Raw genomic sequence first — 24,959 nt, 5'->3', positions numbered from 1 at the left:
TCTTCCTTTTTCGCCAACACACCAATCTTCTCCTCCTCCCCCCACTTCAAAGGATCCTCAACCCCAATACTAAAACCAATTTTTAGTACTTGTACAACAAATTTCTCATTCAAAAATTGGTCTGCAAATAAGGGCCAAGTAAGCATTTGAATACCTGCACATATCCCCTCTAAAGTTGAATTCCAACCACAATGTGTTAGGAACCCTCCAATAGCAGGGTGTGACAGTATAAGTACTTGCGGAGCCCAACCTCGAATTATAAGGCCTCTTTCTTTGATCCTTTCCTCAAATTGGTCTTCTGCAATCCAATTTTCCAATTCTTGCAACTTATCTCCCCCCTTTATAACCCAAATGAATGGTCTTTTTGATGCTTCTAAGGCCAACCCAAGCTCTATCAATTGGGAAGATATTAGATTGCAAAGGCTTCCAAGGCAAGCATAGACTACAGAGTTTGGTTCCCTTGAATCAAGCCATTTCAAGCACTGGTGCTCATCAATTGAGGCCTTGTTCCCTCTCTGAGCCTTATCCAAGTCGTTTTTGTTGCATAGTGAGACAGGGCCAACACACCAAACTTTGTCCATTCTTGCCTTCTTGTACTCTTTGATATACCAAGGCTCCAACTCTTCAAATGTATTCATAATTATCCCATAGGATGCCATTTCAGCTTCCATCATTTGTACGTTAAAATCTTTCAGACTTGTAGCAAGGGCTCCCGGTAACTGGGCTTTTGTTACCTTAATTTCAATCTGGTCAGGCAAGCCAGGCACATCAAAGTACTCAGTTTCAGAGGATATACTCTCAAGAAGCTGGAAATGTGCAAACTACGCAAGCAAAAGAGACAGAAGCAACATGTTCCATGGAAAGAAATCCTTGGAATATGAAACTTGCTAGCAAGATTCACTGTCCATGGCAAAGTCATGTCAGAGATGATGCATCTTGGCCGGGGTGTCAGCTTTTCGAACAATTTCTCAACTGGCTGTCGTAGCATGCTAGTTGCGATGAAGAAATTAAAGATCAAGTCTGGGAAGGTAGCGTGTCGATATTCTCACACCCTTTTGGTAATCCTGCTTCTTCACTTGGAAACTCGAGTTGAATTACGTGGATTTGGAGCCCAGAGTCGACAGCACGAGCAAGAATCGTTTTGAAACGGGTTGCGTTATGTGGGTTGTGATTACAGTGATTATCACACCTTGTTGAGCTAACAGTCTAGCAATGTCCATCATAGGGATCATGTGGCCTTGGGCCATTAAAGGAAACAAGACAAAGTGAATCTGGTGGGCTTGGGAAGCCATGGCAATTGGGGGGATAGACTGAGAGTTTGTTAGGCTCCTAGTTTCTTTTAAATATGACAAAAGACATGGCACCTGCTTATGATGTAAGAGCCTACATAAGCATTCTGGCTCATTCATTCGGAGATGATGAGGTTAGAGATAGAACTTACAATTCTGTGGATACAGTTTACTTCTGCAGGCTGTCTTTCTCTTCACATCGCCCTCTTTCCTTTCGGAGCTATTCCACATGCAGCATTTCAAGTTTCAACCGCAGTAAATGGTAATATAAGGCATTTACTCGTACCATGTTTCCTACACTATACTGAAAAGAGATTTTTTGGTGTGGAATAGGAAGAGGACAAATATGAATTATTCACACTTAATCCGGATACATTTCATCCACGAGTTTCCCCTTCACTTCCTTCTGATCATTTGATCAATTATTTTTTTAAAGTTACCTCATCCATTGTCAACAAATTACAGAGAGGAAATAACTCTGTTGAATACTTCTGATGGAGATGCATCCTAATTATGCACAAAGAAAAACCAAAAATATCATACTTGTTTCACATTTTTACTTCCACAGCTTCAGAAGAGAAAAATGGGTAACCAATAAAACTAGAGTTCGAATTTGGTAAGAATAAGATGTAAAACTCATGTTTTACATTATTTAATAAAAGATTGTCACATCAGTATTTTACTTAAATTCAATATATCCTAGCACACCTAATAATATCTCAATAAATTTTCAATTTGGTTGGATTTATATATGAGTATTAAAATTGATTAGGTATAGTTATACTTATTTTTAAATATGTAATAAGATGATATGACTTACTGAGATTGGAAGGGTAAAATATGAATTTTACACCACATCCTTACAGAATTTAATCGGCATAAATGCAGTTTTAGTCGCTAAATCAATTTTCACCTGACGTTTTGGTCCTTTCCATCACCCTACTCACGGCAAAAGTTGACGTGGCTAACGTGACTGACGTGGACATTAAAATATTATTAAAGAAATTATTTAACATTTTTTAAATGCTAAAATTTTAAAAAAACAAATTTAATTACTCAATTTTAATTAAAAATAATAAAAAAAAAAACAAACAAAAAAAAAAAATTACTGGCTTTTAAACAAAAATTTTACTTTCTTTAATTAAAATGAATTACTGGTTTTCAAACCAAATTAATCCTTATTTTCTTATCATTTTCTTTTCCTTTCTTGTACTTTCTTTATAACCAAACACATCAAAATAAAATAAATTAATTAAATGTCTTTCTTATCTTTTTTTATTTTATTTTTTCTTTTCATTATTTTTTTCAGAAGAACATGTTCATGTTCTTTGTGTTCTTCCCTATAATCAATCTCCAGCAAAAAACAAACCCTAAACCTAGATCCTAACCAAACCCTAAACATCATCATAAGAACACAAGAGCACAACCCCAAAACCAAATACAAACTCAAATTTAAAATCACAAACAACACAAAAAAGAAGGAATTCAAAATCCCAGGCACGAAGCAAGAAACCTCGGACTGAGTTGTCCCAGTCTCCGCCATTACTCTCCGATCATACCTCTCTCGAACATCACCCATTGCCACTGCCAGTAAAACCAACCGCCACAACCCATGGCTAAAAATTCAATATCAAACCCACCAAAAACAACCACAAATATAATTTTAAAAAAACCACCACCACAAACCCACCAACCACACTACCGCCGACCACCACTACATCATAACCCAGCAACCCAAATCAGCCAAAATCATGAACCTAGCCAAAACCATATTCATGACAGCCCACCGCTTGACCCACAAAGCCCACGACAGCCCACCGCTGAAGCTCCTCAAGCTTCAATCCTTCGTTGTTGACCACGACAGCCACGAATGGCAGTAAGTCCTTTCTGGGCTTACTCTATAGGTTTCACATCAATGGACCTAGCCGATCCAAACCCAGAAAACCCAAATCTACCCACCACCTACGACGAGAGTGAGGACGAGTTCGCCAGCGATAGCATGGCCGGAGACAGCGGCAATGGTTGGGATGGGGAGGGAGAGGAGGGCGACGATGACTAATCTGAAGGCTAAGCACCAAGATAGAGGGAGAAAGAAGATAAAGAGGAAGAAAGAAAGGGAGGCGAAGAAACTGAGAGAGATCTAGGGAAGAAGAAGAAAACGATACTAGACACAAACATAACAGATCTAAGTTCCACAATTTTTTTTTTTTTTTACTTATGTTTTTTTGTTTTTTATAATTTTTAAAATTGATAAATTTTTTTTAAGGTTGAAGCTGACGTAGGAGCTGAGTGGATGCTGATGTAATATTTTTCAATATTATTTTAATAGACACGTCAACATTTACTGTGTTAGTAGTGCACCACATTAGCCACATCAACTTTTGCCATGAGTGGGTGACGGAAAGGACCAAAATGTTGGCGTAAATTGATTTAGGGATTAAAAGTGGTAAAATAAAATGTAAGGACTAAAATAGAAAAAGTGTAAAATGTAAGGATTAAAAGTGCATTTACGCCAATTTAATCTCATAAAAATAATACAAAGAGATGCCAGACAAACTTACACTCCACAAGAAGGTTATACAGCCTCAAGGAGGACAAAGCATCATAGGAAAATGGAGAAATTGCACATTACCCACCTGTGGTTTAGCCCGTTTTAACAGTGCCTACTTGTGATTTAAAAGTTCTCACTTAATCTACCTGAGCTTTTAATCTGTTAGCAACCGTTACCCACCTCTCCCTTTCCACCGTTAAAAATAGGGGTAAATAGGTCTTTTTTTTCATTATATTTTATGTCTCTCTCATCTTTTCTCTCCTTCTTCTTCTTCTTCTTCTCCACAAAAAAAAAAAAAAAAAAAAAAAAAAAAAAAAAAAAATACAAATCTCATATCCCATGTCCAACAAAAGAAATAGAGAAACAAAGTAAGTGGAGTTAATGTTATCATAAATCATCTTCTTCCTCTTCACGTTCTTCTTTTTCCTAAAGTTAGGGCTATGATTACAACGAGAAAGGGCTTGAGTGGGATTCCATTTCCACTAAAGAAGTAAAAACACAAAACCCAATTTCATTTGGAGGAGAAATGGTTGAAAGAGCTAAAGAAATTAAAGTACGTTTGAATTTTCTAGGTTTAATGGATTTGTGGGTTCAAATTGTTTTGGGTTGGTTTGAATTTCTTTTTGGTTTGATAATTTTTTAATTTGCTTCAATGAGAAAGTCTAGGCCTAGTAATTTATTTTCGGGTCATTTTTAAAACGTAGGTGTTTGAATTTTCTTTGATGGGAAAGCCTAGGCCAAGAAATCTGGGGTTGAGGCCATCTAATTATTTTATTTATAATTTTTAAATTGCAACAAAAAACTCTAGGTATCTGGAAATTTTAGGAGAGCAAAAATTGAAGTTTCAAATAATGGGCCATCATGTAACTAAGAGGCTCTGAATATCTTTGTGGGTCTTCATCATTCGAGTTTACCTGTTGATGGGTTGGCCATGTCGTGTGTGTTGAAGATCTGTGGATGTTTGTTTGATCAAAACGTGGGCAGGTAGGTGCATTGTCAATGTATTTGGATTTGTGGATGATGTTAGTGTTGGGACTACTCTTGTTGATATGTACATGAAAATTGAAAATGTTGGAGATGGAAGGAGAGTTTTTGATGAGATGGGTGAGAGAAATGTGGTGTCTTGGACTTCATTGCTCTCCTGTTATGCATAGAACGAGTTGAACGGTTTGGCCTTAGAATTGTTTTTTTTTAGAGGTGTTTGATCTGATTACTTTTATGTTTTTGAGATAAAATGTGTTTTTCTAACGGCAATGAAAGAGGTGGGTAACAGCTGCTAACAGATTAAAACTCAGGTAAGTTAAGTGATAACTTTTAAACTACAAATAAGCACGGTTAAATCGGGTCAAACCAAAAGTAGGTTAAGTACAATTTCTCCTAGGAAAATTCTATTTCCACAGAAAATTTAGAAGCTGCAGGCCTTGGAAGTGAGAGAGATGCTGAAGAGTTTTTCAATAAATGAGCTATGCTGAAGAGTTGATCAAGGATCTACCCAAACAAAAGTTTATGACATTTTCTACCAGATGTAAGAGAAAATCAGGAGGTATACTTGTACAGATTATACATTTGCACATATAAATGACTCAGTAAACTAGTACTGAGAACCAACTCTTAAAGCTGCCTGCCAATCACTTACCTGAGCAGCAACGTTTCTATGTTCAGAATTAGTTTCTGCACAATGTGGAAGATACATGACAATGCTCCACGACTAGGCAGTACAAAGTTGAACAGAATTTTAAAAAATAAAAATACAAAAGAAACAGAAGATAGTGAAAGAAACAAATAATTGGGAAGCGAGATATCCACTGATTCAAACCATCCAAAACATGAGAAGCATCTCATACACTGCATGACAAACAACCTTTCTGTGATACTCCACAGGTGACGAAACATAAAATCAACATATGCAATAGCTGCTCTGCTCGACTTCTCCCATCCTCTCCCCTAAGTCTTATAATTTTGATAATTACAAGAGGTATATAATAAAATTTACATGAAAAATCTATTAACATGTACACAATCAGACAGAGTTATATACATAGTTTTGTGCAAATGGATCGTATTATAAGCCCCACTGTTCTTCACTCTTTCGGTAAAAATTAGATCAGTACAAAGGGACCATCTATATGTTAATAAAAGTTACCAGGTACATGCATACACATGCTGAAAGACCTATGAAACAGCCATAGAGTTCAAGCTCAAAAGCATTAGTATGAAAAAAGGAAGAAGCATTAGTATGCAAGAAGTGACACATTAAACACTTATGGTTAAGAAACTTCAGCAACTGGGAGTGCTTCCACAGAATTAGTACTCCTTATTCAAGAAAAAGCAACCTCAAACAATTCAATAATACATTTCCAATTAAAATTTTAAAATTCATTAAAAATATAGAATTCAAAAAATGGAACCAAATAATATTTCTATGAAAATACTCTTTAGATATTAGACGAATGTGACAGCGAAAGCAAAATATGTCATCACTTAATAGAATGCATTTTTTTACCAAAACTTCTAGAGACGAAGAAACATTAATGCTTCAAAGTAATAAGCAAGTAAGAAAAGCAAAGACCTTTGATTATAGAATACCAGGTGAGAAGACAGGAGAATTGCAAATAAGGGAGTGACAAGGTTGTCAATAAGTACATTGACAACATCTACCAGATCAGTTGGTACAGCAAAGAACCCAAGGATTGCCGGTCAAATTTGTCAAAAGATTTATGAATTAAAAAAAAAAATTAGAATAAAATTCCCATTGTTAGTGATGCATAATCCAATTTAACAATAAATTATACCTTCATCACATGATTTCATGCTTCAACCATTACCTTTGGCTCCACAGAAACCAAGGTAGTGCAGGCACTTAAAGCAAGGGCCAACAGAAGCCTCCTTAGCGAGGAAAAGTCAAAAGAGTTTGAACAAAAGTAATCCATAACTGGTAGCTTTAGACCAAGACATAATGATTTGATAATTTTTTTTTTATTATTATTATAAAATTTTTGAGAAAATAAGTAAAATAAGTGAATATCAAGAAGTTCAAGATTAGAATTAACAAAGCCTTTATTGTCGTCTCGGGCCTCTCAGCATTTGGTCCCTTCTTTTTGAAGGAAATGATGAACCATTCTCCACAGCATTAATGATAGACAACCTGCACAATCAACATCACATTAATACCATTATCTTCACAAGGTTAATTATCAAGAGAAAGAATATGTTCATCTTTTCAATAAGTTTAAACCCTTTTGATAAAACATATGATGTAATACAATTAGTCAGTAAGGTACAAATTTAAACTGCAAAGAGTACAGCATAGCATATTTTTTGATAGGTATATAATGTAAATGCCATGTGCTGTGTAAATTGAGTCATTTGACTAACTTTGCAGCTCTTACAAAGAACTGGACAATTTATTTTATTTTATTTTTTATTTTTTTTTATTTTTAAGTAAAGAAATGGACAATTTTTACATTCACAAAAAGAAAACCCAATAGGTTTCAGAGACAAAGCAAGAACAATAAAAGGCCTCTAGAGGCTCCCTTTCCATTTCTTTTTTGTTCTTAAGAGTAGTGCACACCTCAATTTGCATATTTGTTTTGACATATAGAAAATTATACATAATTTACACTAATCATGGACAAGAGATGCTTACCGTCAGAATCTGAGCTGCCAACTGCTCCCTCGCTAAAGGATCATGCAAATAATTGGGAAGCTCTCTCGGCAAACAATTTTACGTGGTAAGTTGGAAAAATTCCCATGCACAGTACAGTCAACTTGCTTGCTATGCATGCAACTTCCATGGCAGCCCGCCGCACAATATCCACTGATGCAAACCATTCAAAACTTAAGAAGCATCTAATGCACTGCAAGACAACCTGGTCTCCTATTATACTCCCCAGGTGAAGAAACATACTGATCAATTTGTCTCAACACATGCAGTAGCTGCCCTGCCTGACTTCTCCCATCCTCTCCACTTAATTTTATAATTTTGATAAATAGAAAAGGTATATATGAAATCTCTCATAATCTATTAGCACATGCGTAATCAGATAGAGTTATATATACAGTTCTATGCAAATGGATTGCGTATTATAAGCCCCACTATTCTTAACTCGTTCAGTAAAAATTAAATCAGTACGAAGGGATCAGTTATATTTGCATAAAAGCTACCAAGTGCATGCACTCACATACTGAAAGCTCAAAATGAAATCTATTCAATCTCTTAAGTTTTTTTTAGTAACCATTCAAATAAAGCCGCAAATTAAAAAGGCTACATTGACAAACACCAATACACAAAACATGACTAAGTTACATATTCTAGCACAAAAAATGCTTCGAGGCGTCAAAATCTTCTTAAAGATTATTCCAACTAAAAGATAAAAAGGTATTCCCATCAAAAAAAATATAAAACGAAAGCGAAAGAATCAGAGGGGTGTAGTATCAACAATAGCCTCCAGTATCTTCTTTTCCAATTCAGGTTCATCAATCCACAAGGAACTCTTCCGGTGTAGCAACTCTTTTTTCTCTTTCTTCTTCTCTTCTCTCTTTGTTTCTTTCATCCTCCAATTTTCAAGCTTCTCAGCTCTTTCCTTCAACTGCATTTGTACAATAAACACTTGTAAAGACTCCAAAGTCCAAAATGGTAACTGAATTTTTTTTTCGTAAACTTCTGTCCCAACTTATGAAGAAACCTACAATTCAACTTATTCAAAATTCTTCTCCCACATTTTCTCAGCAACCAAACATAAATCACAACAAAATTAAAACTTAAGACCCTCACATCCCCCACATTTTCCAACATTTCCTTAGCAACCAAACATGAAATCAACTATTCAAAAAACTCGTTTCCCACATTTTCTCAGCAACCAAACACAAATCACAAAAAACAAAAAAAAAACTCCAACATTTCCTTAGCAACCAAACACAAAATAAAGAATTAAAGAGAAAAACAGTAAGAGAGACAGAGAGAGAAGACGTACTAGGGTTTGGCGGAACTCTTTCTCGGCGAGTTCGCGCTCATGAGCTCGGAGCTTAGCGGCTTCGGCTTTGAGCATTTTCTTTTCCTCATTGGCTAACCGAAGTGCCTCTCTCCTGGCCTCGTCCTTGCGCTGCTGCTCGAGGCGCATGAGCTCGACCTCGCGAATGTACTCCTTGCGGACAAGCTTGACCTGTTTGGCGTAGTCGCGGCGGAGCATGGCGAGCCTGCGCTCGGCGGCCTTGGGGTCCCGTGGCGGATCGGAGTGCCACCAGCTACCGACATAGGAATGGGACTCGAGGAACTTGTGGCTCTGTTGGTGGTGGTTGTGATGCGAGGGTTTGGGAGTGGTAGAGAAAGTGCGAAGAAGGGTTTGGGAGAATTGGGTGGTTTTACGGTACAAGGAGCGAGAAGTGGCCATTGTAGACGTTGAGAGATTGAAGAAAGAGAGTCCAGAGTTTTTACAGTTTATTGAGCTTGAGTTGGGCTGGTTCTAACTTCTAAAGCCCAATAGCTTATTCAGTTTCCATTAATATGGTTTGGGCTTAATACCAACTATTATTAACAAAGCTCTATTGCAGCTCAGTCTATTGGATTAGTTGCTTTATTTTTGGTACCTATGATTGAAGAATTGTTTTTCTCTACTTACTACGTTAAAAAAAAAAAAAAAAAAATCAAATGCTTCGGAGCAGTTCTACTAATTTTTCAAAAAGTGTCAGAAGGGTTAGAAGTTCATTCAATTGATTCATATTGATGAATATAGAGAGGAGAGTTGAAGGTTGGAATAAGGTTTAGCTAAAGCTGCTAACTTTAGCCAATTCAGTCAGGGATTTGAAGTAACCTTTTTTTACAGCTAACTTTAGATTGGAAATAACTAACTTTAATAGTTGAATTGAGGTTGAACGAAGAGTAAATGGCTATGTGCTATCTTTTCTTATCTTTTTCTTCATTTCCACGTTTCGTAATGTGATGTCCATATTTTCTACACTTAATACAAGCAATAGGTATGTCTATAGAATCTTTCAATTTTAGTAAATAGTTTTTTTTTTTTTTTCTTTTAAATGATTAGGTAGGTTGTCTATCAATTTCATTATTATGTTTTTTTGTTTTCTCTTTCTATTATTGACTTTAAGTGGTTTGGTTGATTTTAGTTATTAAAACCTCTTTTGTATTAATATTTGAAACTATTGTAAAAAGTATGAGTATATTATTTATCACAATTTTGCTTGGTATATCTGTCAAACTATTAGTCCATTCATATTTACTAAAAGAAATTGTAAGCATAGTTCCATCTTTTATATCTTTTCCACTAAATTCTTTTTCACAAGGTGTTTGGACTATATGTCGATGCCTATGCAAAAAAGCAGTGGGAGAAAAAGAATGAATCTCTATCTCTATATCCAGTTTAAACTTCTTTATGACATTATTTGTCAATTGGTTAACAAGTGATTTTTCTGTCTTCACAGATGACAAATGTCTTTCTGTTCTACAGATTCTTTATTAATATCTTTTAGGATAGTGACTTTATTAAGATATCGAATTTCTTTCGAGATTAGGGGTGAGGTGAATCTTAAAACTAGCACATTAATTTTAATTCCTTCTTCTGTCATAAAAAAGGAGTAAAGTAAAGCCTTAAAGGGATTTCTTAAAATAACTTTAGAAGAAAGGTCTTTAAAAATAGTTTCAAAACATAATCCGTCATTACAAATGTGAACATTAGGTAATTTATAATTAATTATCAGCTTTTCTCCATTGACCTGAGTTAATTTTTCAGATGATTTTTCATAATATTTTAAAGGTATTAATCATTCTTGCATACAATTCATATCAACTCTAGAATCTATCAAAGCAACTTTTGTCAAAGAGAATTCTTTATTAATTACTAGAGTAACTTCTGTATGCCATTTTTGAAAAATAACTATTAATTAAACTCAGAATGTTATGTTTAGTATGATCAATTTCTTTATCATGTGAAATTTCATTTTTTAAAGGAGGATCTATCATTATTATGTCTGTTGTAGGAAAACCTGTCAAGTTTACTATTTCAGCAATATTTTTTTCATTTATGTCTATGAAATTATTCTCTTTAATTTTTTTTTTTTTTTTTTTTTTGGAGGGGGTCTCTTTAATTACAAATCTCATATCCCATGTCCAACAAAAGAAATAGAGAAACAAAGTAAGTGGAGTTAATGTTATCATAAATCATCTTCTTCCTCTTCACGTTCTTCTTTTTCCTAAAGTTAGGGCTATGATTACAACGAGAAAGGGCTTGAGTGGGATTCCATTTCCACTAAAGAAGTAAAAACACAAAACCCAATTTCATTTGGAGGAGAAATGGTTGAAAGAGCTAAAGAAATTAAAGTACGTTTGAATTTTCTAGGTTTAATGGATTTGTGGGTTCAAATTGTTTTGGGTTGGTTTGAATTTCTTTTTGGTTTGATAATTTTTTAATTTGCTTCAATGAGAAAGTCTAGGCCTAGTAATTTATTTTCGGGTCATTTTTAAAACGCAAGTGTTTGAATTTTCTTTGATGGGAAAGCCTAGGCCAAGAAATCTGGGGTTGGGGCCATCTAATTATTTTATTTATAATTTTTAAATTGCAACAAAAAACTCTAGGTATCTGAAAATTTTAGGAGAGCAAAAATTGAAGCTTCAAATAATGGGCCATCATGTAACTAAGAGGCTCTGAATATCTTTGTGGGTCTTCATCATTCGAGTTTACCTGTTGATGGGTTGGCCATGTCGTGTGTGTTGAAGATTTGTGGATGTTTGTTTGATCAAAACGTGGGAAGGTAGGTGCATTGTCAATGTATCTGGATTTGTGGATGATGTTAGTGTTGGGACTGCTCTTGTTGATATGTACATGAAAATTGAAAATGTTGGAGATGAAAGGAGAGTTTTTGATGAGATGGGTGAGAGAAATGTGGTGTCTTGGACTTCATTGCTCTCCTGTTATGCATAGAACGAGTTGAACGGTTTGGCCTTAGAATTGTTTTTTTTTAGAGGTGTTTGATCTGATTACTTTTATGTTTTTGAGATAAAATGTGTTTTTCTAACGACAATGAAAGAGGTGGGTAACAGCTGCTAACAGATTAAAACTCAGATAAGTTAAGTGATAACTTTTAAACTACAAATGAGCACTGTTAAATTGAGCCAAACCAAAAGTAGGTTAAGTACAATTTCTCCTAGGAAAATTCTATTTCCACAGAAAATTTAGAAGCTGCAGGCCTTGGAAGTGAGAGAGATGCTGAAGAGTTTTTCAATAAATGAGATATGCTGAAGAGTTGATCAAGGATCTACCCAAACAAAAGTTTATGACATTTTCTACCAGATGTAAGAGAAAATCAGGAGGTATACTTGTACAGATTATACATTTGCACATATAAATGACTCAGTAAACTAGTACTGAGAACCAACTCTTAAAGCTGCCTACCAATCACTTACCTGAGCAGCAACGTTTCTATGTTCAGAATTAGTTTATGCACAATGTGGAAGATACATGACAATGCTCCACGACTAGGCAGTACAGAGTTGAACAGAATTTTAAAAAATAAAAATACAAAAGAAACAGAAGATAGTGAAAGAAACAAATAATTGGGAAGCGAGATATCCACTGATTCAAACCATCCAAAACATGAGAAGCATCTCATACACTGCATGACAAACAACCTTTCTGTGGTACTCCACAGGTGACGAAACATTAAATCAACATATGCAATAGCTGCTCTGCTCGACTTCTCCCATCCTCTCCCCTAAGTCTTATAATCAATCAATATATATATATAAAAGCAGAGACCTCATGTGAGAGCGCATGAGGTCCTGCCACATGGCACTCTAATATTACATTTAACTTTTTTTACCTTTTTTCATTAAGTTTTTTTTACTGTTACCCAATAAATCATAGTAACTTATTTTTACTATTATATAAATTTAGTATTTTTTACCTATTTTTAGTAATTTTTTTTAATTGTTACTCAATAGATCATAGTAACTTATTGCATTTAACCTTTTTTTTACCTTTTTCCATTAAATTTTTTTTACTATTACCTAATAAATCATAGTAACTTATTTTTACTATTATATAAATTTAGCATGTTTTACCTCTTTTTATTAAGTTTTTTTTATTGTTACTCAATAGATTATAGTAACTTATTTTTACTATTATATTGATATGAGTTGTTCTTGACAATTAGACCAATTAGACCAAAAATTATTCACTATAAAATTGTTTACCTTTAAAAGTAGACCAAACCTTATGAAAAACTCAGGCCCAGTTCTGACCTTACATATTATGACCCAAGTTTGACCATTCCCATGTGTAAATCAAAGCAAAAAATCTTACCCTCTTACAAGCTCTCTTCTTCCTCCCCTACGTATAGATGATACTTCTAGAAAATCTCATTCTCATGAAATATCTCTTCATTTTTCCCCAATTTCAATTCAATATGCTTTTGTCTATTAATAATATGCTATGCAATTTATGCAAACAAATTCTCTGTCATTAACCAGTGTAACAAAAATATATATAAATCTTGAGATCACTTAGGTTGCTGAAATAATTGACAAATGCATATTTCTAAAATTTATAATAACAAAAAAGTCTAATAAAGAGCATATACTATCTCACAAAATGCCATTAACTTAATATTTTCTTTAAAAAAAATTCAATGATAGGAATGGTAAAAACATGATCCTATACAAGAAATACCAAAAATACATGCAAAACAATTTTCATAGAAGGATTTATCTGCAACAAAAGGAAATGAATAGGAAGGGGTGGTTGGTTAATGATAAAAAGAGGTTTGGTCTACTTTTAAAGGTAAAACTTAGCAACTATATAAAAAATGTATCATGTACTTTTAAAGATAAAACTTAGCAACAAAACTCAGACAATAGTAAAGATAAAATGTATTGAATGAGATCTTACAAAAAAGGTTTGTTAATTATTTCAAATTATACTCATCATTTATGTATAAAAATAATAATATATCATATTATTTACATTAAAAAAATTCATATTAATTTCAAAGTTCATTGCAAGATGTGAACTGCTAAGGTATTGCAATAATAAGTAATATTGATACAACAATGGGTTGGTATTACATTTTGTGCGTACTTTGTGAAAGGAAAGTCAAATTACAAACAAGATCATTTTGGTGTGCAAAATGTAAAACAAAAATAAATCTTTCTATCCCAAAGTTAGAGATACTCACATTAACTACATACTCTCCAAATATTTATAATATATTTATCTCACTATAACCACTATATATATACAATTGCAAACTACTTTAGATACAGGATTCAAATTGAAGTTTTTAATGCAACTAACAAAACAAAGTTTGTGATATTTGATTGAGATGTCGAGAAAATCCTAAATAAATCTACAAGATCGAGATCTTGCTGAAAAATAAAATAAGGTACAACTTATTTAAATTATTGTAAAAATATTGATATTGGAGAAGGAATCTCACGTTATTTGAAAAAAAAAATAGATTTCTCTACTTCATTTGAATGAATTCAATCTAAAAGATGGTTTTGAAAATTATATAGTTGCTAAGATTTTTTATGCGCCTTCAAATGATAAAGAAAAAAAAAACACAATTCAACATGCTATGTTAATTCTTTTTGCTGCACCATTCCAAAATTAACAAAAATAAAAAATTTACAAAAAACTATCACATCATTGAAATTTAATATAAAAATGCAAATACCTAGGAAAAATATTAGTAATAAAGTCCAAACTTTGTAAGATCTAATCAAGAATCTCTTAGTACCAATTCATTAGTAATTAACACAAATGATGCAACAAAAGGAAAAAAATGATGAAAGCTCAAAAATTGAACAAATATGGATGGACTAAATTTCAAATGTTAAAGATAGAGAAACTGATAATGACAACAAATGTCACCATACCGCTCTCTCGGCAAACAATTTTTCGTGGTAAGTTGGAAAAATTCCCATGCACAGTACAGTCAACTTGCTTGCTATGCATGCAACTTCCATGGCAGCCCGCCGCACAATATCCACTGATGCAAACCATTCAAAACTTAAGAAGCATCTATTGCACTGCAAGACAACCTGGTCTCCTATTATACTCCCCAGGTGAAGAAACATACTGATCAATTTCTCTCAACACATGCAGTAGCTGCCCTGCCTGACTTCTCCCATCCTCTCCATCTAATTTTATAATTTTGATAAATAGAAAAGGTATATATGAAATCTCTCATAATCTATTAGCACATACGTAATCAGATAGAGTTATATATACAGTTCTATGCAAATGGATTGCGTATTATAAGCCCCACTATTCTTAACTCGTTCAGTAAAAATTAAATCAGTACGAAGGGATCAGTTATATTTGCATAAAAGCTACCAAGTGCACGCACTCACATACTGAAAGCTCAAAATGAAATCTATTCAATCTCTTAAGTTTTTTTAGTAACCATTCAAATAAAGCTGCAAACTAAAAAGGCTACATTGACAAACACCAATACACAAAACATGACTAAGTTAAATATTCTAGCACAAAAAATGCTTCGAGGCGTCAAAATCTTCTTAAAGATTATTCCAACTAAAAGATAAAAAGGTATTCCCATCAAAAAAAATATAAAACGAAAGCGAAAGAATCAGAGGGGTGTAGTATCAACAATAGCCTCCAGTATCTTCTTTTCCAATTCAGATTCATCGATCCACAAGGAACTCTTCCGGTGTAGCAACTCTTTCTTCTCTTTCTTCTTCTCTTCTCTCTTTGTTTCTTTCATCCTCCAATTTTCAAGCTTCTCAGCTCTTTCCTTCAACTGCATTTGCACAATAAACACTTGTAAAGACTCCAAAGTCCAAAATGGTAACTGAATTTTTTTTCGTAAACTTCTGTCCCAACTTATGAAGAAACCTACAATTCAACTTATTCAAAATTCTTCTCCCACATTTTCTCAGCAACCAAACGCAAATCACAAAAAACAAAAAAACTCAACATTTCCTTAGCAACCAAACACAAAATAAAGAATTAAAGAGAAAAACAGTAAAAGAGACAGAGAGAGAAGACGTACTAGGGTTTGGCGGAACTCTTTCTCGGCGAGTTCGCGCTCATGAGCTCGGAGCTTAGCGGCTTCGGCTTTGAGCTTTTTCTTTTCCTCATTGGCTAATCGAAGTGCCTCTCTCCTGGCCTCGTCCTTGCGCTGCTGCTCGAGGCGCATGAGCTCGACCTCGCTGATGTACTCCTTGCGGACAAGCTTGACCTGTTTGGCGTAGTCGCGGCGGAGCATGGCGAGCCTGCGCTCGGCGGCCTTGGGGTCCCGTGGCGGATCGGAGTGCCACCAGCTACCGACATAGGAATGGGACTCGAGGAACTTGTGGCTCTGTTGGTGGTGGTTGTGATGCGAGGGTTTGAGAGTGGTAGAGAAGGTGCGAAGAAGGGTTTGGGAGAATTGGGTGGTTTTACGGTACAAGGAGAGAGAAGTGGCCATTGAAGACGTTGAGAGAGTGACGAAAGAGAGTCCAGAGTTTTTACAGTTTATTGAGCTTGGGTTGGGCTGGTTCTAACTTCTAAACTCCATTAATATGGTTTGGGCTTAAGGCCAACTAGGTCCAACATATTGGGAAGATTATGGGGCTCTAAGAAAAGAAATGGTCTTATTATAAACAAAGCTCTATTGCAGCTCTGTCTATTGGATTAGTTGCTTTATTTTTGGTACCTATGATTGAAGAATTGTTTTTCTCTACTTAACTACGTTAAAAAAAAGAAAATCAAATGCTTCGGAGCAGTTCTACTAATTTTTCAAAAAGTGTCAGAAGGGTTAGAAGTTCATTCAATTGATTCATATTGATGAATATAGAGAGGAGAGTTGAAGGTTGGAATAAGGTTTAGCTAAAGCTGCTAACTTTAGCCAATTCAGTCAGGGATTTGAAGTAACCTTTTTTACAGCTAACTTTAGATTGGAAATAACTAACTTTAATAGTTGAATTGAGGTTGAATGAAGAGTAAATGGCTATGTGCTATCTTTTCTTATTTTTTTCTTCCTTTCTACGTTTCGTAACATGATGTCCATATTTTTTACACTTAATACAAGCAATAGGTATGTCTATAGAATCTTTCTATTTTAGTAAATAGTTTTTTTTTTTTCTTTTAAATGATTAGGTAGGTTGTCTATCAATTTCATTATTATGTTTTTTTGTTTTCTCTTTCTATTATTGACTTTAAGTGGTTTGGTTGATTTTAGTTATTAAAACCTCTTTTGTATTAATATTTGAAACTATTGTAAAAAGTATGAGTATATTATTTATCACAATCTTGCTTGGTATATCTGTCAAACTGTTAGTTTACTAAAAGAAATTGTAAGCATAGTTCCATCTTTTATATCTTTTCCACTAAATTCTTTTTCACAAGGTGTTTGGACTATATGTCGATGCCTATGCAAAAAAGCATTGGGAGAAAAAGAATGAATCTCTATCTCTATATCTGGTTTAAACTTCTTTATGACATTATTTGTCAATCGGTTAACAAGTGATTTTTCTGTCTTTAGAGATGACAAATGTCTTTCTATTCTACAGATTCTTTCTTTATTAATATCTTTTAGGATAGTGACTTTATTAAGAGATCGAATTTCTTTCGAGATTAGGGGTGAGGTGAATTTTAAAACTAGCACATTAATTTTAATTCCTTCTTCTGTCATAAAAAAGGAGTAAAGTAAAGCTTTAAAAGGATTTCTTAAAATAACTTTAGAAGAAAGGTCTTTAAAAATAGTTTCAAAACATAATCCATCATTACAAATGTGAACATTAGGTAATTTATAATTAATTATCAGCTTTTCTCCATTGACCTAAGTTAATTTTTCAGATGATTTTTCATAATATTTTAAAGGTATTAATCATTCTTGCATACAATTCATGTCAGCTCTAGAATCTATCAAAGCAACTTTTGTCAAAGAGAATTCTTTATTAATTACTAGAGTGACTTCTGTATGCCATTTTTGAAAAATAACTGTTAATTAAACTCAGAATGTTATGTTTAGTATGATCAATTTCTTTATCATGTGAAATTTCATTTTTTAAAGGGGGATCTATCATTATTATGTCTGTTGTAGGAAAACCTGTCAAGTTTACTATTTCAGCAATATTTTGGTCATTTATGTCTATGAAATTATCCTCTTTATTTTATTTTTATTTTTTATTTTTGAGGGGGCCTCTTTAATTTCTTTAAAGAGGAAAACCTGTCAAGTTTATTATTATTATTATAAGTAGTAAAGGTTACATAATATGTTTTATACAGACCCTCCTCATTTGAAATAGATTTATTATATATATATATATATATATTGTGAAATAAACAACATAAAGAAAATTTGAAATAGAAAAAAAAAAAAAAAAAAAATCTGTCAAGAGCCTTTTAGCTTAACTAATTGACACTACTTAGTTTAAAATGAGGATATTCTTGATTCAAATCTCTCAACTATTTAATGAAAAAAAAAAAAGAAAAAAAAAGGAAGAATTAGAGAGGATCTTGTTGGAAGAGAAACAAGAGTAAAGAAGAAAGAAAGAAAGAAAGCAAAGCTTTCTAAGATTGCAAATAGGACAATTGAATAATCAATACACGTCCTATAAAAAAGTATAATCAAGCGATCTCTGAGAAACTGCAGTCCATTTTTTTTTCTTTTTTTTTTTTCTTTTTCAATGAATAATAATTTATTTAATCAAATTAAAGAAATACAACAGATGAATAATAAAACAAAATATCACAACCCACAATCACAGGCAGGTGAAATTATTTTGGAGCACCCAGTGTACACCTTATGCAATTTTATAACAACACTATAGTTACACATACAACAAACCTAAATACGCCCACGCCCAACTTAAGCTCACTATGAATTTAAATCGCATACAATTGTACATTTTATGAACATTACTACAGAGCTTGGCTTGTGGTCAATAGAGAATTAGACAAATTAATCACTGCGCATTTATCTACATGGTGCAGGTCTCAGAGCTCGCAAGTCAAGCCTATCATTTTCACTTCCATCGTACTTTGCTACTTCTTAGTAGACTACAAATCATGACCTCTTCGACTTGAATCCACGCGATCAAGGCTATCTACTCTCCATGAGAGTGGATCGGCGAATTTTAGTAGCAAACCCAAAGCTGAAGAGCATGTTGCTCTAACAATTGCATCCGTTGAGCGACTCAACTTCCCTACCAATATTGTGAACACCTGAAACAAAGGAATTGATTTCTGTAAATATGTTCAATCATAACACCTAACAGCTAGTACCTGCATCTGAGAATACCTGGGTATAATATCGAGCTAAAATGTGCCGATCATCTGATAAAGATAGCATGCTACTGGAGAAGTAAATAGCATTTGCCTGAATTATTGGCCAAGGTGCATCAAAAGCCTGCCACAGCAAAATGTGAACAACTCAGATATGCATATGCTTCACATTTAAACAAAAGGTAAGACAACCCTAAAAAACCACTTAAGTTAATTAGATTTGCTCTTTCCCTGGTTCGAGCGGCATAAACTTATATCTCAAAGTTGATGAACTTAGATTTCAGATTTTTTTTTCTTAAATATATAAATATACCGAAATGATTGGAATGAAAAAAAGGAATAGGAAAGAAATTATAATAAAATATATATATATATATATAATAAAATAATTGTTTTTTAAAAAAGCACAATTTTCTTAAACCAAAAGGAAAAAAATTACAAGAAGGCTATAGGCTAGCAATCATGACTGAATTATGAAGTTCAATCAATGAATATTTGTGTGAGTATGCTACAGGTGAGATATTAAATATTAAATATTCTTTGGTCATGTTTATCCTAAGCATTTAAAATCCATAACATGGGAGGGCTAAATGTTTAAAAAGCACAATTTTCTTAAACCAAAAGGAAAAAAATTACAAGAAGGCTATAGGCTAGCAATCATGACTGAATTATGAAGTTCAATCAATGAATATTTGTGTGAGTATGCTACAGGTGAGATATTAAATATTAAATATTCTTTGGTCATGTTTATCCTAAGCATTTAAAATCCATAACATGGGAGGGCTAAATGTTAAGATGCCAAGTCTTATGAAAAAAAGAAAAAAGAAAAAAAAAAGATAATATCTGAAACATGTACATTCACGAAAAGCTACAGGTAACATCAATTGAAGATGAGTGAGCTCAGATCGTGGGTGCTCTGCATATAGAACAATGATTGCACTAAAGAGTGGTGAAATTCAAGAACTGAAAAGAAAATGAGTCAAGGGTTTTAAGAAGAACGTGAAGCTGCAGGATCTAAAATAAGATATGGGAGAAGCAAGAAGAGAGAGGGAGGATTTAATTGTTTCCAACCCAAGCTAATACTGAGGTCGTTTGAATTTGAGCTAACATCACGTTACAATCAAATACTATATGATCGAAGGCAGTATTACATCCTATAATATGAGGTATTTCAGCTGCGAACCTGTATTGTTGATGCCATGTAAGTATCAACTCTTGAGGGAAGATGTTGAGTAAGTTGCTTTGATAGATCTCTGACAAAGTCCTCATAGTCACTTCTGAAATAGATGAGGAACTATAATGTTATGTTTCCATCACAATGAAGCATTAAATGATGTATTCATATTTTATTTAAAACTCAACCATTTTAGGATCAGGTATTGCGTACCGGTGATCAGAATTGAAACAATGTGTATTGAACACAGCAGACAATCTTTCCATTTCCATCAAATTGAACATTTGTTTAAGAGTACTCTGTTAATGAGATAGAGAGAGGTAGGTTATGTTAAAGAATCTCCAACAGGCCTCAGGCCAAGAGAAAAGAGGAAGAATAGTAAAAATAAATAAATACCCGGCATGCTTGGCGAACATTAATATCATCTTCATGAAGATGTAGAACCAATCGAGGGATGGTAGCATGTACCTGAGAATGGTGAAGGTGAAAAAAAATGCTAAATCTGAAGTTTATATCCACCATGCATTACAAATGATTGACATCAAGGTAAGAAAGTGTAGAAAAATAAAAACATAGCATGTTCTTTGTAATTCAAAATATGATCAACGAGGAAAATGTCAAAAATATGTTCAACAAGTAAAGGTAATAATAATAGAAACTCATAATAGTGATTTTTTACAATACCCCGTGCAGACATGTTTTATTCTCAAACCAATCATTAAGCTCTAGTTCAAATGGCCTTTCCCATCTATATAAGAACAGGGTGACGGGAGAAGTCTTAAGAATCAAGACCAAACAAGAGTTCACATTTAACTTACCATTTTTTTTAACTTAAAAAAAAAAAAAAGAATTACAATCATTGGAAATATGTCATTGCCAATTACAAAAGGACAATATGGATCAAGGGTTCAATGAGACAAAACAGTGAAAACACGCATTTCACTAGGATTTACAATATCCAGCTCCAACAACATGCACACATAAAAGAAATTAGCTAGTAAAATCAAACTCGATAAAAGACCTGTTCAACAAATGCCTCATGTTGTGAATTACAATCATTGGAAATATGTCATTGCCAATTACAAAAGGACAATATGGATCAAGGGTTCAATGAGACAAAACAGTGAAAACACGCATTTCACTAGGATTTACAATATCCAGCTCCAACAACATGCACACATAAAAGAAATTAGCTAGTAAAATCAAACTCGATAAAAGACCTGTTCAACAAATGCCTCATGTTGTGCCCCAAATCCATAGTTGCTCAATGCTCCAAATGCTGCAAAAGCATTGGCTCGCATCTTCATGTTCATGCACATCTGTACCCAACATATAGATTAGGATCCTATTTATCTTTGTATAGTAATAAGCATATTCCAAGCAAGATGCAATCTTGTATCAAAATCAAAATTACTTTAACATTAAAGTGCATATAGAAAATGCAATATGATTCACTGGTTTAGATCTACTCATGTTCTGAACTTCTGGCGTTGATACCCTCATTTCCTGATCTGGATGACAGGATGAGGAAAAAAAAAGCTATGAATTGATTCATTTCTACTAGTTCTATAAATGTAAAACTATATGTCCCAGAATTTTAAATATTTTGGAGATTTTCCTCTTCTCCTAAAGAAGATTTATAGTTAGTTTTTAACTAAAAAATAAATAAATTAAAAAAAAAAAAAAGTAAAAGAAAAGAAAAGGCAAACATTCCAATTTCCTAGAGTATCCAATGATGACACAAGGTTTCTATGTTCTAGTCCACTAAGTGAAAATTACTAACATACAGATACTACAAACCATTGAAACCATCAATAGAGCCTCAATTTGCATACTTGCCCAACATTGTATAAAAGAAATAAACTAAAAGCTGCTAGCTCCTGTTGCACAATCACTTTATAAACGAGCAATAGGTGCTCATAGGATATTCTTTCAGAATTTGAATATAGATAAACACGCTGGTTGTTACCTATCATTTTGCATATAAACGCAGCTGCCATTTTGCCTGTGTATGAACCTTATCTAGGAAATTTCCATGAACCACCACATTTTCCACTTCAAGATTAATTCCATTTAAATTTCCACTTACAAGTGAAAAAGACTTATAGGGACATATTGCCATTATGTAACTCTAATGATCTACTGTTATTTATAATCACATTTTAGTTAACTATCAGTATTTGCATTTATTTTTAATTATTCTTGAAAAAAAGTAGTTAACTTCTGACTTACTCCAAACAGTGCAGAGTACACACATCAAAACATAAGACACCAAAAACCTATATAAAAAGGAAGTTCATGACTATTAGCAAGGATGATAAAATGTTAGAAACTAACCAAGGGTTAGCAGGGGTTAGTTCAATACATTGTATATGAAGGATATTCTTTTGAAGGAAAGAAAGTCACTTAGGTGGGATGGACAGCTTCAGGCAAGTGCGAACTTAATCAGTCCTCACATAGCTCTTTCAACAATGGCATTGTGGGAAAGCTACATCCACCAAGAATTTACTTTCTTTGTTATTGGTTAGTTACACTAATTGGACCCATGACCTCTCCTCCTCCTTACTCTTACAAGGGGAAATGATTTTTTCTAGGCAGGGTGGGAACAAGAAATACGTGGCCCATTGCCATCCCTACTCCTACCCCGCACCCCAATATTAAATAGTAGCAAAGGCACATTTACATCCTATTAATTAACCAGCAGATTATAGCAGTGAAAGTAAGCCAATCTGCAATATAAGATGACATCTTTGCTGCTTTGTTTCTCAACTAGAATTACAATAGAATGTTTTTATTCAATTGCATGTCTATATGAACATATCATCAGATAATCACGATATGACAATAACAATGGAGATACCAAGAACCAAAATAACAATTTATTTCAGTAAACATGCCAAAGAGTAGAGGAACGCACTTGAAGATTGCGCAGCCGTACGGAAAGGTTAAGCAAAATGGGTTCCACCGCTGCTTCATTGGGTGATGACTCAAGTATCTAAGACGTGTCAAAAGAGAGTGCAAAGCAAATTAATCAAGATAGCAGTGTACAAGATAAATAAACATGTAATCACCGAGATTATTTTATGAAACACAAACACAATGAAGGGAATTCACCATGAGTAAGCATGACACTGCAGTCAATTGAACGGATTCATCTGGATCTTCGAGTAAAGCTAATATTACCCCTAAGACTTGACTTGTGTACTGTAGAATATCAACAGATGGTATCTGGAAATGCAAAATTTGCAAAAGTCACTTCTTAACAGTTAAGAAGAAAGAAAATGAGAAACATATACACAAATGCAAATCCAGTTTTATAAAATATAATGGACTAAACCCAACAATATGCTGTTGTTTATGCATCAAATTTTTAGTATGGAACTCAGTTTGTAGAATGCATCTTCCAAATTTCGATGCCAAATTAATGCAACAGTTCTCTTATGGTTTTGTTTCTCTCAATACAAAACAGTTTACATCATAAAAAGCTATCTGCATAAGCCCATTTTCATATAAAACAGAGCCAAAACAAATGGAGCCTAGAAAAGGCATGTGAGTGTACTTGGCTGTCCATGATTCTGTGGGGCCTGCCAGAAAATTTGCAAGCAAGTGTATATGCAGAGTTCAACTATTCAGCAAAAAGAAATAATTTGATCATTGAAAATTTATTAAAAATGACGATAGGAATGTCTGGATGGTGTAGTTGGTTATCATACTAGTCTCAACACTATAGGTTCCCATTTCAGAACTGGGATCAGACAACAATGCATGAAAAGTTTTCAACACTTAAAAAAAAAAAAAATAGTGATAGGAACCAATTTTTAATTTTTAAAAATAAAAACAAAAGGAAAAGAACAATACAAATAGTTTGACAGTTATCTGCTTGTGAGAAAATCAATGCCACATGACAATTTTAAAGTTTGTATAAAATATAAAACCTGTACTAGTCCTCTCAAACATAGCCGTCTAACAGTTGGAGACTCATCTGATACGTGTTGACATAACACCTCTACCATTTGCTCTAATAGGGAACCAAGCCCACCACTGCATTATTGAGAACATTAAGGTTTATAAGAACTTGAAATCATCGATAAGCTAAAATCAATTAAACACATTAATGAAAGGAATAAAAAAATAAAAAATAAAAAATAAAAAAGAAGAAGAAGGAGAAGAAGAAGAGAGAAACAAAACGAGCAAACCTCTCTTATAAATCTAAAAAAAAGTCACAAGTAATTGAAAGTACTCAATAACTTAAACTTGCTCATCAGATTCCAAACATTTAGTGGGGCCCCACTTTATAGGAAAGGAGTCCAAATTGTACATTGACGACAAAATCAAGATAATAGTTGGGCCAAAATACTTGAATCAAACACATGGGGCTAGACAGCTATCTACATAGTATACAATTTATCAATATAAAAATGATAACATTGGAGAACATTATCCTTATCTGGCCCAAAACAATTGAATCACAAAAATGCCAACAAGAGATTCATGTATTAATGAAGCCCTTTACCATAAGGAACTCCCCCCCCCCCCCCCCCCCCTTCCCCTCCCTCTTCTCCCTTTTTGTTTCTTCAGTTACCTAAGGCAGTAAATTTATTCACCTTCATCAATTAGACCATTTCAAACACAGAGGGTCTCCCCTATTTCCACCCTTTTTTGGAAAGAAAAAAAAGGGAAGGGATGCTATACTACACATAATATTG

The 24,959-nt window shown here is 33.7% G+C and overlaps 4 protein-coding genes across 5 annotated transcripts in view; all 4 read right to left on the bottom strand.

Moving 5' to 3' along the window:
• Nucleotides 1–2: 2 nt before the first annotated feature.
• Nucleotides 3–1,304, bottom strand: LOC112013151 (UDP-glycosyltransferase 73C12-like; the record flags this gene model as incomplete). The annotated part of the gene is given in 4 exon segments (XM_024045533.2): nucleotides 3–817; nucleotides 820–1,026; nucleotides 1,029–1,166; nucleotides 1,169–1,304. Coding segments are annotated over 4 exon segments (1,284 nt in total), but the record flags the coding sequence as incomplete, so codon positions are not given.
• Nucleotides 1,305–8,025: 6,721 nt separating this feature from the next.
• Nucleotides 8,026–9,265, bottom strand: LOC112013150 (uncharacterized). The gene is made up of 2 exons (XM_024045532.2): nucleotides 8,814–9,265; nucleotides 8,026–8,429 (listed from the first exon to the last, which is right to left on the bottom strand). The coding sequence occupies exons 1-2, from the start codon at nucleotides 9,228–9,230 to the stop codon at nucleotides 8,259–8,261; spliced, it is 588 nt and encodes a 195-aa protein (XP_023901300.1). The 5' UTR covers nucleotides 9,231–9,265; the 3' UTR covers nucleotides 8,026–8,258.
• Nucleotides 9,266–15,230: 5,965 nt separating this feature from the next.
• Nucleotides 15,231–16,278, bottom strand: LOC112038864 (stress response protein nst1). The gene is made up of 2 exons (XM_024071711.2): nucleotides 15,862–16,278; nucleotides 15,231–15,609 (listed from the first exon to the last, which is right to left on the bottom strand). Exons 1-2 carry the CDS (start codon nucleotides 16,276–16,278, stop codon nucleotides 15,439–15,441), a joined length of 588 nt encoding a protein of 195 aa, XP_023927479.1. The 3' UTR covers nucleotides 15,231–15,438.
• A 2,253-nt stretch (nucleotides 16,279–18,531) lies between these two features.
• The window catches only part of LOC112038865 (protein SHOOT GRAVITROPISM 6), a 30,765-nt gene continuing 24,337 nt past the window's right edge, over nucleotides 18,532–24,959 (bottom strand). For both annotated transcript variants that reach the window (XM_065782623.1, XM_065782624.1), the window contains 9 exons: nucleotides 24,189–24,294; nucleotides 23,368–23,481; nucleotides 23,171–23,248; nucleotides 21,474–21,572; nucleotides 20,650–20,721; nucleotides 20,467–20,552; nucleotides 20,263–20,356; nucleotides 19,096–19,203; nucleotides 18,532–19,019 (listed from right to left, as the gene is read on the bottom strand). In XM_065782623.1, the coding sequence (XP_065638695.1) occupies nucleotides 18,855–19,019; nucleotides 19,096–19,203; nucleotides 20,263–20,356; nucleotides 20,467–20,552; nucleotides 20,650–20,721; nucleotides 21,474–21,572; nucleotides 23,171–23,248; nucleotides 23,368–23,481; nucleotides 24,189–24,294 (922 nt within the window). In that variant the 3' untranslated portion in view covers nucleotides 18,532–18,854. The remainder of the gene's footprint in view (nucleotides 19,020–19,095; nucleotides 19,204–20,262; nucleotides 20,357–20,466; nucleotides 20,553–20,649; nucleotides 20,722–21,473; nucleotides 21,573–23,170; nucleotides 23,249–23,367; nucleotides 23,482–24,188; nucleotides 24,295–24,959) is intronic.

This window comes from Quercus suber, unplaced genomic scaffold, assembly GCF_002906115.3.
Source record: "Quercus suber isolate HL8 unplaced genomic scaffold, Cork oak 2.0 scaffold_308, whole genome shotgun sequence".
NCBI lineage: Eukaryota > Viridiplantae > Streptophyta > Magnoliopsida > Fagales > Fagaceae > Quercus > Quercus suber.
The sequence above is the reverse complement of the archived record's forward strand: the minus strand, read 5'-3'. Positions and strand labels throughout refer to the sequence as shown.

What these genes read in the sequence shown, in the direction of transcription:
- LOC112013150 (XM_024045532.2), bottom strand. Translation starts at nt 9,230, where the DNA reads ATGGCCACTTCTCGCTCCTTGTACCGTAAAACCACCCAATTCTCCCAA. An exon ending in AAGAGTTCCGCCAAACCCTA is followed by an intron (nt 8,430 to 8,813) that starts GTACGTCTTCTC and finishes GTACAAATGCAG; the next exon opens with TTGAAGGAAAGAGCTGAGAA.
- LOC112038864 (XM_024071711.2), bottom strand. Translation starts at nt 16,278, where the DNA reads ATGGCCACTTCTCTCTCCTTGTACCGTAAAACCACCCAATTCTCCCAA. An exon ending in AAGAGTTCCGCCAAACCCTA is followed by an intron (nt 15,610 to 15,861) that starts GTACGTCTTCTC and finishes GTGCAAATGCAG; the next exon opens with TTGAAGGAAAGAGCTGAGAA.